General features: G+C 37.6%; 2 protein-coding genes across 4 annotated transcripts in view; one reads left to right on the top strand and one right to left on the bottom strand.

Annotated features, from left to right (window-relative positions):
• Nucleotides 1-250: 250 nt before the first annotated feature.
• Nucleotides 251-1,828, bottom strand: JRKL (JRK like). Its single transcript, XM_072615681.1, has one exon. The coding sequence runs from the start codon at nucleotides 1,826-1,828 to the stop codon at nucleotides 251-253; it is 1,578 nt and encodes a 525-aa protein (XP_072471782.1).
• A 690-nt stretch (nucleotides 1,829-2,518) lies between these two features.
• The window catches only part of CCDC82 (coiled-coil domain containing 82), a 49,065-nt gene continuing 33,897 nt past the window's right edge, over nucleotides 2,519-17,686 (top strand). For 2 of the 3 annotated variants that reach the window (XR_011967481.1, XM_072611300.1), the window contains exons 1-6: nucleotides 2,519-2,671; nucleotides 2,885-2,951; nucleotides 8,010-8,225; nucleotides 9,614-10,347; nucleotides 10,877-11,081; nucleotides 13,573-13,665. Coding sequence is in view for 2 of the 3 variants with exons in the window: in XM_072611300.1 (XP_072467401.1) it covers nucleotides 9,628-10,347; nucleotides 10,877-11,081; nucleotides 13,573-13,665 (1,018 nt within the window). In the remaining variant the exon portion in view is untranslated. Of the gene's footprint in view, nucleotides 2,672-2,879; nucleotides 2,952-8,009; nucleotides 8,226-9,613; nucleotides 10,348-10,876; nucleotides 11,082-13,572; nucleotides 13,666-17,686 lie in introns of all 3 variants that reach the window. The other variant, XM_072611301.1, reaches the window with a different exon arrangement.

Raw genomic sequence — 17,686 nt, forward strand, 5'->3', positions numbered from 1 at the left:
ATATAAGTTTTACGTAGATAGATATGTATATATATAGGGATAGATTTATATATCAGCTCCTGATAATCTGCAGAAATGAAAAGGGAAAAGAAAAATAATACAAATAGTTTCCAAACTATGGCTCTGGAATACATTTTTGCATTTGAATTTATATCTGAGAATTTGGAACATTTTAAGAAACTAAGCTATATTGCAAATAGATTAATAGTCACAAATACAATTACCAAGACAGTGAAATTTTAAAATACTGTTATTGAGTTGGATTCATTGTCATCTTCTGTTTATTTCTTATGGTGGCCCGGAGCTTCCGTATTACCAGTTTGTCAGGCAGAATCATATCGCCTTGCTGTTCTAGATAATCCAATAAATTTTCAGTCCACTTGAGAGCAGCTGCATGATTAATATTCCTCTCTGGGATCAGTTCTATTTCCTCCTCCTCATTTTCACTTGATTCATCAGTTTGACCCTGTGCTCTTCTGATTATTTCACTATCAGTTAACACCTCATAACCTGGTTCAGTACTGTCCACTTCAAACCACTGTTCAATATTCTCAGTGTCCACCTTTTCACATCCTTGTGTATGCTGTAAGATGGTTGCTAAAGTAGCTGCTGAAATTTCTTCTTCATCAAAGTCCAAAACATCTTTCTCTTCATTGCCAGGGAAAATTTTGTTCCATGCTCTGATAATAGTAACTGGCTTAACCCTGTTCCATGCCATTGAAATTTCATACAGAGCATCTAATAATGTCAGTTTCTTCCAAAACATTTTCAGATCATTACCCTCCTCTAAGTTGTTTTGGAGAAGTCCTGCTCTATAGTGTCTTTTCATTACAGATATGACACCCTGGTCCATAGGTTGAATCAATGAAGCTACATTAGGTGGCAAATATTTTACAAATATTTGGCCATCATCTGACCTTAGGACATTTTCATTTGGATGTGTAGGTGAATTATCCAATAACAGCACTGCCTTTTCCTGAAGGCCTTTGGATCTTAAGTACTCTCGAACTTGTGGCACAAAGATCTTGTCAAACCATTGTCTGAAAATAGAAAGATCCATCCATGCACCTTTTTGGCTGAAATAGGAGACTGGCAGGTTTGAGGTGTCAGTCCCTTTAAAGGAACGTGGCTTTTTTGCTTTTCCCACTACACAAAGTTTAAGTTTGTGCAAACCTGTCGCATTGGCACAACACATGACAGTGACTCTTTCTTCAATTAACTTTCGCCCAGAAGCAGCAAATTTACCCTTGCCAGCCGATGTCCTTGTTGGTAGGCACTTCCAAAACAATCCAGTTTCATCAGCATTATAGATCTGCTCAGGCTGTAAATTCTCCCTCTGAACAAATTCCCTAAGGTTGCTACAAAATTCATCCACAGCCGTTTCATCTCCATTCAACTTTTCTCCTCTGATGTTAATCTCACGAATGCTATGTCTCTGCTTAAAACGAGTTAGCCAACCAGCTGAAGGATTAAAATCTCCATCCATTCCTAAGGCATAGAAGAAAAACTCTGCTCTTTTTGCACAAATCGGTCCAGATACAGGATTCCCCTTGGCTCTCTGCTGGTTAAACCATTCCAGCATAGCCCTGTCCAGTTCTTCATACATGGACGGCTTCATCGACTTTCTCTTGGCCAAGAGACTTGTTGAATCAGAACTGCTGGCGTAAGTTATGATTTTTTCTTTATTCTTCCTTATGTCCCTAACTGTCGTTTCGCCAATCCCATAAATCACCGAGAGCTGTTTGGAGGAGCTGCCTTCTTCAAGTTTCTTTATTATGTCAAGCTTATCCTTAATGGTCAGGACCACACGCTTCCGTTTCCCTGACATTTTGAAGCTCTGGGAATCGCTCCACCCTCTGACTTCACAAAAGCTGTCCGTCTTCCCACGCTTGTCACTTCTCAGACCTAGACTCAGTTACTGGGGCACCGACCCCTTCCAGGCTGGGCTGGCAGAGGGGCTCCCGGGGCAGGAGAGGGTGAAAGTGGCAGGCCCGAGGACCCTGATGGGCAGCCAGGCTGGGGGAGGGAGAAGGCCCAGAGTCGCCGCGGGTAATCCAGATTAGGAGTGTTTATTTACTTCATTCTCCCCTCCCACGCCACGGCGGAGGGAGTAAGAACACAATCTCGGTACTGGCCCCCACGCGGGGCTGGGACAGGTGTCTCCTGCTCCCCCAGGGAGAATCAAACTTGAGCCCGGAAGCGCCCCGGCCGGGGGAGGGACCGGCGTCCGCCGCCTCCCTCTCGCCTGGGGACTCAACCCTGGGGCCGGTATCCCCGGCCGTACCCCGCTCTCCCTCCACGCCGCAGGGACTCTTCCCCCAGTGGCCTCGGCCGGGTCGCCAGAGCCTCCCCGCGCCCCTCCTGGCCCCGCGGGGACCCGCTCCCCACCTCTGAGCTCTCGGCCAGGGGCCCCCCAGCGCAGCGCCCTCACTGCACAGCCCAGCCAGCTCCTCCCACACTCCAGGACGCGCTCCCGGAAGACGGCCCCTCCCACCCGCGAGCCTCCCCGAAAGAGGGCGGGACTTCCGACCGCCGGCTTCTGGCAGGAGCCGCGGGACGCGCCAGTCGTCGAAGCTGACGCCTGAGGCGGAGGTGGAGGCGGAGACGTGGGCGGAGGCGGAGGCGGAGGCGGCCGAAGGCGGAGAAGGCGGCGGCTGCGGCGTTTTGAAAGGTGAGGGAGCGGGACCGCTTAGGGCGGGGGTTTGTCCGCGCTCCCTCGCAGCGAATGACTTTCCTGGAGGGGCGGGGTAGGAGGCAGCCATCCCTCGGCGCTGTGCAGAGAACTCCCCGGGCTCCGGGGCGAGGGTGGTGGCCTCGAGCGAGGAGGCGCGGGGGCGGAGACGGGGACGGCCCGTGACAGCCCTTGCCTTCCCTTGCAGCCGAGCCGAGCCGAGCCTCCTGCAGCCTCTGGGGACACCCCTTCCCCTTCGGGGGAGGCCGGGGAATAGCAGGTAAGTCCGGGCTGGGGAGCCAGGGATTCGGTTTTGTCTCCGCCGCGGCCTCCCCTCGCTCCGCCCCGCGCGTTTCTGTGGCGCGCTGCGCTCCCCGAGCTGTGCCTCCGCATCTGGCTTCTCAGTTAGGTTTCCCATCCCTCCTCCCTCCGGCAGAAGTGGCGGGGATGGATGTGTGTGCGTGTGTGTGTGCGGGTGTGTGCGGGTGGTGTGTGCGCGCGTGTGCAACAAGGGGAAAAAAACATGGGTTATTTATTTTTTTAAATGCGCCATGGTTGCTCTCCTCTCTGACTCCCCGCCTTGCCGAGCTGAATGGGCACTGGCGGGATAACTGGACCAATCTGGAGAGCCAGAGCCGCAGGGCTGGAAGCCTGGGAGAGAGGCGTTTGTTGTGCATCCGAGGCTGGGATGTTTGTGGCTTTATTTTTTAGGCAACAAAGAGCTTTGCATGCCTGATCGCCCTTCATCTTCACAAAGACCCCGAGGTAGAGCTGGTCAATATTTTTAATCCCTTTTTTTCCTTTTGCCATTGAGGTCGTGCTTTTATGTGCAGAAAGGCTTAAGGGGTTTTCCCCGCCTAAGTGGAGGAGGTCTAATTCAAGCCTAAATTTTCTGACCAAATCCTGAACCATGGTTTTTCTGTCATTCCATGCCTTTAACTCCTTTGCCTCAGCGTCTTTATGTTTGTTGCCCAGGCACTGGAGGAAAGATGAATGAACTCATTCATAACTACGCATTAGGTTGGAAGGGACCTCAAAGGTAAACTAGTCCAACTACCCACCTGATAAAAGCATGATCCCCGTCTGTTCCTGAAAAGTTGTCTTGCACTCTGCTTGAATATCTCTGGTGTATCTTGTACAATATTAAATATCAGATAAGGAGAAATAATACTGCTGACATGTCTGTATCCACCTGTTCCTTGCTTTCTCTCTTAGGAGGTTTCTCTTTGTCCTCAACTAGAGGCAAAATAGCATTAAAGAAGCTTGATTGAATCCTGATTTCATGAAATGCAGCAGAAGAGCAATTCTCGAATAACTACAACTGTTCAGTTGGTTTCTTGATAAATATACCACCTCCTCCTGAAAGCCGGGAGAGATGTTTTACCCCTCTGTCAGCTTTACCTTCACAGTTCTCTCCCTGGTTCTCATTTCAGATCTCAGATTTCAGCTTTTCTTTGATCTTCAACTTCTTGCCCCCTGCTGCCCCAATATCCTTATTCCCTGAATGTTTCTGTGGGATCTGCCTTTAAAGGAAATTAAACCAACCATATATTCCCGTTTTAAAAAATCAGTTTTTCAATTACCAGGTAATTTATTTTCTCTCTCTTTTGTGTCCTGCTCCCAGAAAAAAAAGAAAAAGAAAACCATGGCACACAGACTCTTTTAATGTCTTTTGTAATAAGGAAAAAAGATTACACTAAAAGACACCTAAGTGATTAGGAAACTATCCCTTTTTTAAGGGAACTCATTGCACTTCTGGAAAATTCTGATTCAAAAGCTTTTCTTTACATCTAGCTTAAAACTACCTCTATTCTACTAAAACCTATAACTGTTGGACCCTATAGGACCAAGTGGCATGGTGGATAGAGTTCTGGGCCTGGATGGAGTCAGGAAAGATTGATCTTCCTGAATTCAAATCTGGTGATCCTGAGCAGGTCACTTAACACTGTTTGCCTCAGTTTCCTCCTTTGTCAAAATGAGCTGGAGAGGGAAATGGTAAATCACTCCAGTATCTTTGCCAAAAAAATCCTATGTGGAGTCATGAAGAGTAGGACAGGACTAAATGACTGAACTACAAGAACAAATTTAAACCCTCTTCTGCATGATAGACTTTCAAGTTCCTGGAGAACTTTAATATTGTTTCCCTCTCTTTTATCTACCTTTTCTTTTCTTCAGGCTAAATATACCCATTTACTTCAGCAGATCCTAGTTTGACATGGTTTCTAGTTCTCTATCTTGTTCACTTTGCTGAACCTGATTCCTGAGAGTATCTTGAAGATTCAACACCCAGAACTGAACAATATATTCCAGAGGCAGTCTGTCCCACCTGTGTTAAGACTCCTCTTCTAGTCTCCCTTGTTCTGGACACCCTGCCTTTTTAATAAAGCCTAAGATTATGATAGATTTCTGGCTGTCATATCTACCTTCCATCGGACACTATCTCCAGTTTATTCTCTATATGCTTTATATGGACATAATTGTTTGCATGTTGTCTCTCCCGTTAAAATGAAGTCTCCTTGAGGATAGTTTTACCTTTCTTTGTATACCCAATACTTAGCATTGTGATTGATATATAGTAAGCATTTAATAAATGCTTATTGACTACATGACTGATATAATTAGTTCCTTCATCTTTTTTTCCCCGCAGAAATTGTTCTTTGTCTATGATCCCCCTTGTTCCCCCATCCCCACGCTGTACTTGTGCAGTTGATTTTACTTTTGTCCCCTACTATGTTTCATCTTGTTAGATTTAGGCTATCGTTAATAAGATTTTTTAAAATCCTATTTTCTGTTAAGATAATTGTTTCTTTTAGGTTTGTGTTATCAATGTACTAATCATGTTGGACTATCTTTTCACCCAAATCTCTTACAAAATAACATTTCATTGAGAAAAAAAGGAGTTAGCTAAAGAAAGTTACATGGCTGTACTGGGAGTACTTTGGTGAAGCTGATTATATTTGAAAGAAGAATATGTACAAGAGATGAATACAAATTCACAGAATCAAGGACGAATATAAAAGAATGACTTAGACCTGTGAGAATTATGTAGGAAGGTTAAAGACCAAAATGTCCTGAGGCTTGTGAAAAAGGCTAAAGAAAATGAAACATTTTTGGTCTTTTTAATCTGTCTTGGAGATTAAAAAAAAAAGCTAAAGAAAAAAAACCAGCCATTGCATGGGTGATGTTAACTGCTGAAAGAAAGCAGAATTATTTAACTCCTGTTTTGTCCCTGTTTTCTGAGAATAATCTTTAGACTGAAAAGTATAGAATTAAGATAGTCATGAGGGAATTTCTTCAAAGATAAATGAGGAAATAGTAAAAGAGTATCTAAATCAAATCATGTGGCACATTTTAGCTGCAGATTCAGAATACAGAAAGAATTGTAGCTATGATAGCTGAACCAATGTCAGCAAACTTTGAGATATCGTGGAAAATGATAGAGGTATCCCCAAACTTGAACAACATGAAATTTATTGGAGATAAATGTAAAGTACTGGACTTGAGTTAAAAACAAAACACTATGCAGTGCTAGTTGCAAGAGATACGACTAAATAATTCATTGGGGAAAGACCTGGGTGGGGTGTTAGTTTATTTAAAGCACAGTTTGAGTGAACTGTATGATACTGTAGCCAGAAAAGCTAATATGATCCTAGGTGACATTAATGATAATATAATGTCCCGAGCAAATGACTTCAAAGTCCTGCTGTACTCTGTGCTAGTCAGAGTTCTTGGAATCGCATTTTAGTAAGGACTTTGATAAGCTGGAACTTTCCCAGAGGATAGTAGCAGAGGTGGTGAGGGAGCTGAAAACAACCTAGAATTGTTTAAATTAACTGAAGATGATCAATGTGGAAAAAAGATTTAGGGGAGAAATATGAGCTGTTTGTGAAAGAGTTTGTTTTTTTCTTTCCCCAGAGAGGAAAACAAAGAGCAAAAGGTAGAAATTAAAGGGAGGCAAATTTTTGCTCAATACTAAGGAAGAACCTCCTAAGTATTAGAAGTGTACAAAAATGAACTCCTTCATGAAGTCATCAAGAAAAAGTTAGGTGATCACTTGTCAGGGGTGTGGAAGAGGGAGCTCATGCTTCAGGTAGCTGTTAAGCTAGATCACACTAGTAAGGTCGCTTCCAACTCAGGATTCTGTAACCTCCAAATTCTTTCATCAGTTAGCAACCCATTTATTAAGTGCTTACTGTGTACTCGAACTTTCCTTCTTAAGTGATAGATCTTCAGAATGCCCCAAAAGAAATTATTTTCACAGTTTGGAGACCAATACAACCACCCTTCTTTGAAAAATTATCTTTTTTCTGGAAATTTCTAGAAATGTATTAGCATATTATGCTAAAAACCAATGATGTGGTATAGACCATATATGCACATTTTCATCAGTGCTATGTATTCTCTCCTTGCCCAGTGGCTTTCATGGTTCATATAAGTTTATGGGTTATGGCTTCACTAATGTAGACTGAGATTTTTAAAAAACTGATTTTTAAATTTTGCCTTCGGGAATTTTTTCTTAATGTTTTATCCTAAAATTATAATTTTATAGCATTGATATATAAACTACTGGCTACTTTAATGATCTCTCATTTTAACAATCTTAAATATAAATAATGTTAACATCTGTCATTTAGTATCACTGAATTTGGGATTTTACTACCAGTTCTATTTAATATTTATATTATCTGAGAAAGGTCACTTAGCTTCTCTGTTCTCCAAGTTGTAATGAAGGAATAATAATAACTTACATGGATATGGTGCTCTAAGGTTTACATGGAGTTACTGAGAAGAGAAAATAGCATTATGGAAAAGTACTTTGGGAAAAATTAAAAGTACTATTACAAATGCATTCATTTTTTGTAGTATAACATGAGTCCTATTCAGACAACTACATTATCATTACCTTGAATTGATAAACAAAACTCTTTAGTGATGTGGCAATTATTTATAATGATTGACTTATTAATTGATGTTAAAACATGTTACATACATTATGTAATGTGACCAATTAATATTTATAACATCATTTTAGTTCTTGAGATAACCAGCTTTGTTTTTATTTTTTGGAACCTGTAAATTTGCTTCTGCTCATTTGCTAAAACTTGATTTCTTTGTATGTTTTTACACTGTTAACTTATGAGTCACATTTAACTGTATTGTTAACTTTATATATCACTCTTTTAATGGTTAATTTCTGAATTATACTAGGTTTCATACTTCAATTATTATCTAAAATTATACCAATCTGTACAACAAAGCTAATTTCAACAAAGCAACGTTATTGAACTTGTTACTAGAAGGTGTGACTGTAAAGTAATATGACTCATTTTTTTAACAGACATACCAGAGCATATATCCAGAGAAGGATTGCCTCCCTCAAAGTAGTCACTTTGGAGGCTCTAGTGATGCATCTGTTGCTATATGCATTTTTGAAATACCTCTTTTGGAATTGCCTTTGTAACCTGTAGCAACGCCAAAAATCTTTGTCCTTTGAGGGTGGATTTTATTTCTGGAAAGATCCAAAAGTCATTTGGAGCCAAGACTGGTGAATAAGGTAGGTAATCCAAAACATGAGTTGTCACTAGAGTACTGAGAGTGGCTTTCTTATATGACTTGAAAACCTTTTGAAGGCATTTCCAAATGAGGAGATAACACAAATATTTTGAGTAATGGTATCATCATTGAAATACATACTCCCAAAGTGATGTCTTTGAAGGACAATATTTATTTGTGTGTGTGAATTCTACTTTAGTGAATCTCATATTTTTCAGCAACCTCAGCAGCTCATCCTTTGATTTTATGTTACATCGCTTTGCTAATCATATATTTTGACCTCTGTCATGAAGTTTTTCTCTATTACTTCTTTGTGACAATGTTTTGTGGCAATTGTCCTATTCTCAATCTCCATGATAAACCTTTTAGCTTCAGTAACACAGTACCTTGCCTCAGCCATAAATTAAACATAATATTGGTAAAGATGATGTGATAAGGTACAGTGTTTTGATATCTGAATATTCTGTTGGGTTATTTGTATTTTTTCTGTCTGTTTACTCTGCCTTCACATTCTGTTGTTTTATAACTATGGTCATGTTTAACAACCAGTCTCTGTGAGTTGCAGTCTTACAAGTTTCTGTAGAAGTCGCTCCTAAACAGTTAATTAGGCAGTTCTATAATTGTTGATGTTACTTATTGCCCAGCTGCTTTTTTCAGATAGTTGAATGATCTTTTCAGTTATTGTTCATCTCATTCTCCTGCTGAGGAAACCCAATGTTGACAGAATAAAGTTCAACTTTTCAGCCTTCCACAATAAGGCAATACCCTTCTTCTAAACATTTTTTGAACTGAAAAAACAACTCTCTGCCCTCATTAAGTAGGTCTTTTCATTGTTCTCTAGACATACCATATTCTAGCTGAAACTCAAACCTTTGTTCTTACTGTTTTTCCTACCTAGAATGACTCCCTCAACATTTCTCCTTATCCAAACCCTGTCAGCCATTCAGGGACCATGTCAAGTCTTATATATCTTCTACAGTCTTTTATACTCCTACCTCAATTGCTTTTCCTTATCTCTGAACTCTTGTAACATTAATCAGAGTCACTCATTATGGCACTAAATCACAGTCTCCTTGGATGCTATTACTTAACTGTTTTGTATGTGTTTGTCTTGTTTCTAAAATTATAGATTTTTGAAAGATAGGGAGTACATCTTATATTGTTTGTAGCCCTCTCAGCATCTTGCAGTCATATGCATATTATAGGCACTCATTGCATACATGGTGAATGATTGTTTTATTAATACCACTAGGATACTATGTCTGATTTTCTAGATTGATCATAATATGACACTAGATTAATATAATTGACATCATAAAAACATTTTATTACATTAACCTGTCATCTTCTTTATTATGAGATTATTCCTAATAACATTTTTTTTTGTAGAAGCTTAAGTGAAAATGGTACATGTTAGAAGATATGAAACAAGAAATAATTCTAAGACTCAAGTGCCGGCGTTGAAATCCCGGGTTGACTGGAGACGGACTAAACGAAATAATATCTTACAGTTACTTGATAGTGATGAAGAGCTTGATAGTGATGAAGAGCTTGATAGTGATGAAAGTATTGATAGTGATGAAGAGCTTGATAGTGATGAAAGTCATGACAGTGATGAAAGTATTGATAGTAATAAAAAGCTTGATGATAAAGAGCTTGACTTAACTAATAAGGCAGAAAATAACAAAGAACACATAACTAAGAGTGGTGGCCTTTCAGATCATGAGGAAGAAAAAAATGAAAATAAATGTAAGACCATTAACACAGATTATGAAAAGGATCTAAGTCAACAACATATTGATTCTAAACAACAAAGTGACCAAATAGTTACAGAGGAGGATATAGAAGAAGAAGAACACATCACTCGAGGAAAGCGAAAAAGGGTATCTTCTGTGATGTATGACAGTGATGATAGTGATGACAGTGACATTTTAGTTAGAAGAGTAGATGTTAAGCGTCGTCGTATAGTGGAGGATGATGACTGTTCTTCAGTGGAGGTGGATCAAAAACCTCCTAAATCTGAAAAAAGCTCAGCCATTCGGAAACAGGAACAACTCCAGAAGCTGAAAGAGCTCTCAAAACAAAGATCTCGTCAGAGACGCAATAGTGGTAGAGATTTTGAGGTGTGTTTTTTTTTTATTGAATTTCACTTGAAGAATATTTGCATTTTATCGAAAAGAAGTGTTAATTATCATGTATTTTCAATGACTCAAATTATTATTTTTTCTTATTTAAAAATTTCCTGTGTACATTTGACTACACTGTCATATCTAATTTCTTATTTGTCATAACAACATGAGACTCAGCTAGTCCATCATCAGTTCTGTTTTAAGAATTGAAGGCTACTTTTTGATTTTGTACAGTCCTTTCAATTTTCAACTTTTATCAAAGCTTTCATTTTCAATCATTTTGTATCATTTAAACGTTAAGAAAATAATGTCGTCTTCTTCATTTTGAAAGCTCAACAATTTAATATGAAAAGAAAGTCATTTTTTTTTACCTTAAGTCTTGAATTCACTTAATTTCTCTTTATCATGCTTAGAAGTATGACTTGGTCATTGTGTTTCCCATTCATATTGAAATTATTGTAATTTTTAAAAAGTAAAATATTAGATATAAAATTTGCTGACTTGCATGTTCTAATTTAATTAGGATTCTGAAGAGGAATCTTTACCTGATAGTGATCTTGATGATGAAGATGATGATGATGAAGAAGATGATGATGATGAGGAAGGAGATGATTATATTATTGATGGTTTTGTAGTTCAAGACGAGGAAGGTGATGAAGAAAATCAAAACCAATCAGGAGAAAAAATGACTGCATCACAGCTTCAATTAGTGAAACGAAATTCTCTTTGTAAGTTAAATATTAAGGGTAGGGGTTTTGTTTTTGTTTTACTTAGAACTTTTAATCATGATATCCCATTATTTTGGCTTTGTAAATATTTACTTTCCAAACCAATGGTGAGACATGCTGATTTTAAATACAGTCTTTTGTAATCTAGTTTTGTTTTTTTTTACTTAGGCATTTTGCTTTTCAAAGTTTTTTTAATGCATAAGTAAGAAATTGAACACTTTAAATGAGAAGAAATGAAATTCATAGTGGCCTTCCACTACTTTGAAACTTAGGTTTAATATTTTTCTAGATATTTCATTAATTTATTACTATTCCTGTTGTCTTTGTGCATGACTAGTTGAGAGTTGTTAGTATCTTATTCCTTTTTTATTTTATCATTGATAGTTTTTTAAAATACCAGATTCATTGTTTAGTATATCCCTCTTCTCTCCCCAACCTAGCAAGTCACTCCTTGTGACAGATAACCTTTTTTTAAAAAGTATAGGAAAACTAATGAACAAATATCAAGTATTATGTTTTTTTCTCTCTCACCTCTTTCTGTTTATTGGAGTAAAACAGATAGAAAGAAAGAATTGTATTACTTGTATCAACGTCTACTAAAACAGGTTGTTAGACTGCTGAATCATTTTTTTTTCTAAGTTTCCTGAACCACTTCCTTATATTTTACACTGATAAAGACTAAGTAATAAAGATTTTTAAAATTATATCTTATTGTGATCAGACTGTTAAGCCCTATAACATAATTAAGGAATAAGAATAATATAAATTTCAGGAAAATTCACCTTCCTTGAAGAGCTATGTAAATTAGTAGTCCTGTGTACTTCAAGTGTCAGACAATTTTATCTGGAAATAGTTAACATTAATTGAGCTGGCATCTCAAAAATAAGCATAGAAATCCAAAAATCCCAATAGAAATGATTGGTGAGCATAGTAATTCAGGTACGGAAAAAGAATGGAAAAGAAAGAAAAGAATTTCCACAGAAGTTTAAAAGAACTCCAGAAGTAGCACAGCAAAATGTATTTTTCTCCTGGATTCCTTCTGAACTCTGTGTACTAATTTGGGTGCATAATATTTCACTTTTGTAGAACTTGTGCTTTCCTCTCACAAACTTGATGCATGTATGCTACAAGATCAAATGTCTTTTTTCAAACCAACCTGTATCCTGTCTCGTTCCCTCACAGAGATGGTATCCTTGATTAACTAGGGTCTAGTTAGGAAATTTGTTCTGTGAAGTTTGGATGCAGTCAAAGGACCTCACTTGAAGACCTAGAGGGCCACAAGTGGCTTCTAGGCCACATGTTCTCTCCACCCCTGAAATAGACAGTATTAGCCACTGGTCTTGGGGATGAATTGTATTTAAAACAGCCCAAAGAGGTTAGGGGAACCAGAAAGTTCTACATTCTCTGGGATACAAAGTTACAAGGTTCAGAAATCCCACTACAGGTTTCTCTGTTAGGATTAAGATCATCTGGTTTTAGGACTACGATTTAGATGCTGCCTCTTTATCGTTATAACATTAATTATGACATTATAACATATCATTATAACATTATTATGGCATTCTTATTCTCAATAGGATCTGTTATCACATGAGCAACATTTCTGTTTCATTTATCTATTCTCTTAAAGTTCACTGGCACAACAATTTCCTCTCTTTAAATAAAAATTGCTTTGATTCCATAGGACTGTAGTCATTTGACTGTACTAAATTTTTTAAAAAATAGTATCTAATGAAGCTGTATATCCTATTATTTATTATAGGTCTGTCCAGCTTATATTTACTGGGTTTTTACAATTTACAATACATTTGTTTAAGCCCTTATGAAATATCTTTACTCTGTTGCCATATTTGACCTCTTTTCCTGTTTATACTTTTTCTCTCCCCTTACCTAGAACCAGCCTGTATTGGATTGAAATGAATAATGGAAAAAATTTTGTTCTTTATGTCATATTCCAAATTTTTGTGTGGCATTTATATTTTACAATACTTCCTACTGAGCTGCAGCAGAAAATAGAATTGTTATAAAAAGGCCCTTATAAGGGCCTAGATGTTTGATGAAAAATCTCTAATGCAGAGAAGTTTCAGTATCTTTTTAAGCATAACTTCGTATATAATAGTAATAATGTTAACCTTCATATTATGTTTTACTTTAAGAGAACAATTTTAATCATTTTTTCAGAACCCTAATTTATAGTTTTCTTTTTTTTCATTGTCAATTGGACTTTTCTAGGGAGACAGCATGAGATAGCAACCAAAAATACTGTATTTGGAGTTAAGAGATTTGAACTTCCAAAACATGACCTATGGTTGAGCAAATCAAGAATGTAATACTAACATTTGGAGGATAAAACCAGATCCCATATCTATCTGTATCCTAGAGATTTGAACATTAGTAAGCTGATACTTTTCTGAAGTTTAATTGAGAGGTGGATTTAGATATATATAGCTTTTGACGTTACTTTCTAAATGTTATCTAAAACACATTACAGATTCTTTCAGTGACCACTACACTCACTTTGAAAGAGTTGTCAAGGCTTTTCTGATCAATGCTTTGGATGATACTTTTCTGGGAACATTATATGGTAAGTGAATAGTATCTAATAACACATTTAATTGTGTATTTTTTTCCCTCTTTTTCTCATTTGAAACAAAGAAAAGCTGTCCTTAAGACCTTTTCCTTATTCACCCCACAAACAACTTCATCCAAGTCAGGTCAGTTCAACATGTAGTTATTGGACTCCTACTATTCAAAGTGCTATATAAATCATTTTTGAAAAGGGATTCTTAAAAATAAATTGTCATTGCCTTCAAATACTTACAACTTAGTAGAAAATATAAACTACATGAAACCACTAAATAACACAGCAATATATCCTTAGGTGTCAAAATAATTATTACAGACAATAAAATGATGTAAGAATTCAGAGGAGGGAGACATCAGTATGGGTTGGGTTGGTCAGGAGAGCTTTCATGGAGGAGGTGGGACTTGAGCTGGTCTTAGAAAGATAAATAGGTATGATATGTATAGGGAGAAATAGCATGATCAAATTAAGAATAGGTGTTTTCTGTTTGAAGAGCAACAAAGAACCTACCTTAGATGGAGCAATAGGGTTTAGTAGGAGTAATAAGAAATTATATTGGGAAGGTAAGGTGGGAAGATTATGGAAAGCCTTAAATATCAGTTTCTGTGGAGTTTGAACTGCTATATATCCTAAAGCCATTAGAGCGCTTTTCAGTAAGGAGATGAGAGAGGGGATAAAATGGCAAGCCTGTAATCTGGTATTGGCCATCTTATTACCATCAGAAAATATTTGGTAAATACTAAACTGTATACAGCACTAGGAAAGATATTGTACCAAAAGAACTAGAGACCTCTTCCCTACCATTGGGACACTAAGTGATTTTTACTTCCTTTTGATAGTGTGATTTTTACTTCTTTTTGATAGCTCTCCTCCACAAAAGTCCTACTCTGATGCCTCATCGTGGTGTGGAGGTGACCCTGGGTTCTCGAAGGCTATGCCAGCGGAGCGCAAGCTCTGACAGGTTCTACCAAGCTGGAAAGGCTTCGAGTATGGTCCCAATGACAGACTGTGTCTGCTGTCCAAGGACCAGCCTAGCTAAGTACAGAGAGGCTCATCACCAGAAGGCTGGCCTCTAGGTGATGAATTCTTTGTCCATGCTGACGTATGAAACATAAAAGTAAAAGATGGCCTTTCATCTTATGCAGTCTACTTCCTTCTCCACAGTGACAGTAGTGGGAAAAGGGGCAGGGAATACTAAGGATCACACATTGTTTAGACTGTCTAGAGACATTAATTTAATAGTTGGTACTCTTAATATGAGATTTTGGTCCAGCAACTAAATTGACAGGCTCTTAGAGAAATTGAACCACATCTATATTGACATTTTTTTAAAAAGAAGTCTGAAAATATAAAGAAGTTTCATCTCAAATGAAAGATTGTTCACAAGTTTTTCTTGAAGAGATGAATAAAGGAGATTATGAAGTTGGTTTCATGGTGTTCCCAAAGACAACAAAAACATCATTTCATGAGCCACTTGATCATTTTGCCTTGCAGTGCTCATGATGAACATAAGCAGACTATCATGAAGATAATTGTAGCTTTTGTATCAACATCTGCTGCAGAATGTGAAGATATAGAGAAATTCTATGAAGAATTTGATATGATTCTCTGAATTAAATCAACATACTCAGTGATTTCAATGAAAAAGTGAGCACAAGGTATGGAGGTAAAAATACATTGGAAAATATAGTTTGGGAATAGGAATAAAAATAAAACTATTGTAAACTATTCCGAAGTCTCATGCTTATATATCCTGAATAAGTTCTTCTGGAAGAGATTTGGAAATCACTGCTCATATCAAAACTACATCACAAAAGATGAGATTAAGTATATCTTAATAGGGAGGAAATGATTAGTTGCTGACCTGGGAATCATTTGAGAATCATTGGTGATTGGGCTATCAAGTTAATAACTGGTTAGAGCGAACATTAGAACTAATACCAAATTAGAATAAAGAAAGTGAGAAGACCGCACTGCAGGCAATTATGGTAATTCAGTCTTACTTTATTTAGATAATTTGTTGAGTCTGAAAAATTGGAACTAGAGAAAAGCAAAGACATTGACTTTGGTTATCATTTATTAGAGAATTTAAACCAGCAAACAGTTGCCACGGTAAAGGGCCAAAAGATCCCAGAAGCTACCCTAGTTGACCAATGCTTGATTCTCTGATCAGGCAAGGAGGTGTGTAGAAGACAATGGCAATGTCAACTCAGGCTACAAGTTCATTTATAAAACATGGAATGAGATGGCGCAAGAATGCCCAGCAGTAGGTTTGCTCCGGTAAAATAATGAAAAAATGTGGAGATTAAAACTAATCCTGCAGAGAATTTGGTGTGAGATTCAAGAGAATTCATAGATGAAATTGGAAAGACGCAAATAGATACGAAATGGAACCAACTTTCTCATAATGGTCTGTTCTCATCATCAATGATAGTAGAATTACCACATTTTGATTCTTCCATCATAGTACTAAGTGTGCTATGTGAAAAAGTGGTAATGATATCTAAGAAGATACTAATAGGCATAGCATCTGGATCTTCCCAAATGCAGAAGAAATCTATGTTAAAGAGTACAACATGTTAAAAGAGACTCAAGGTTCATCTTTTCAAGATAAATCCAAAAGGAAATTTCCAAATCCATAAAAATGGTCATGGATGGTGTGGTTATGCAAAGTAAGCAAGAAGAAATAATCAGCTATCAGATCATATGCCTACTTTCCTTTAATCTTCATGAGAATTTTATGTACACAAGGTATGCTTGATGGAAATGTAAGAAAGGAATAGGCAGGCTTTCATAGGTGATTTTCTGCTGCATTCCACATCTTCACAGTCACACTGCTGAGAGAGAAAGAAAACAAAATTACTTTGTGTTTGTTGATTCAAATAAAAATTGATTCAGTAGAGCAAAATGCATCCTTAAATACTTTCCTTCAACAAAATGTCTCCCATACATATTTTAGACCAAATAAGTATCCTTGATAATCATCACAGTTAACTTTGTTCAGTGATCTTTGACATATCAAGATCAAGTAAAACGTAAAAGAGAGATGTGCTCACTAAAGGTGTTCACAGATATCATTTAGGATGTCTTGCACCAATTCCAGATAGTTGAGAGCTTCTTTTATAGATGGAGAGGTTTTCTTGGTGCTCTTATTTGTAAATGGCATCATGAGTAAATCAAATTGTGGGACATTATCAAGCTATATAAATGAGATACGTTGCTCAAAAGAAAGCATTTTAGCAATCCATATGAAGATAACAAGTGGTTGAAGAATGCATATTGTCCAGATTATAAAATGTAATTGGATGTTCATTCATTAAATCTATCCATCCATACATCTTGGACAGAAGAGATTGAACTGGATCACATTTGGGAAACATCAGTGCTTTCAGCGATCCCGAGCTGCTTCCTGCCACACAAACCCATTTCTCTAATACCAGTAGTCTCCCCTTGTTGCTCATTTGCAGGCAGTCATGGAAAATCATGACCTTAGAAGAATCAGATTTGCAGGTGATTCAAAGGTGCACTTGAAAAGGGCATGGTGGTTGTAACAAGCTAGTATTATAACTGTGGTGACTTGTATGTAAGTGGTAGGCATGATGGACACACAAGACCAGAAAACACACTAAACGAGTCTTGTAATAAAAATCAGAAATTATAGATTGTACAACATGAGTGCTTACCTGCTATTCATGAAATATTAAAATAACCATAGGAAGGCCTTCAGCATTTTGAATAGATCCTCTATGGAGGACTTATGGAAAATAATGGACAAAAATCGTACAGGATGAGCAGGCGTGGAAGAGTTGTGATGTGTACTATTGGAGGGATTACCTATATCGATGAGATCACGGATCCATTGTGCCAAAGTAAGTTTGATAGCTCATTTTCTCTCAAAATGTACTTTACTCTTCCTGTCTAATCATGGAATCTGCCTGAAAATAGAGGAAGAGATCCTTCAGTGTAAAATTAGCTAAATGTTTTCATGGCTGCAAAATTAATTATTTACTTGCACACTTTT

The sequence above is a fragment of the Notamacropus eugenii genome, chromosome 5 (genome assembly GCF_028372415.1).
Source record: "Notamacropus eugenii isolate mMacEug1 chromosome 5, mMacEug1.pri_v2, whole genome shotgun sequence".
NCBI lineage: Eukaryota > Metazoa > Chordata > Mammalia > Diprotodontia > Macropodidae > Notamacropus > Notamacropus eugenii.

Bases quoted from the DNA above. Each gene is read 5' to 3' on its own strand.
- JRKL (XM_072615681.1), bottom strand. From the start codon at position 1,828: ATGTCAGGGAAACGGAAGCGTGTGGTCCTGACCATTAAGGATAAGCTT.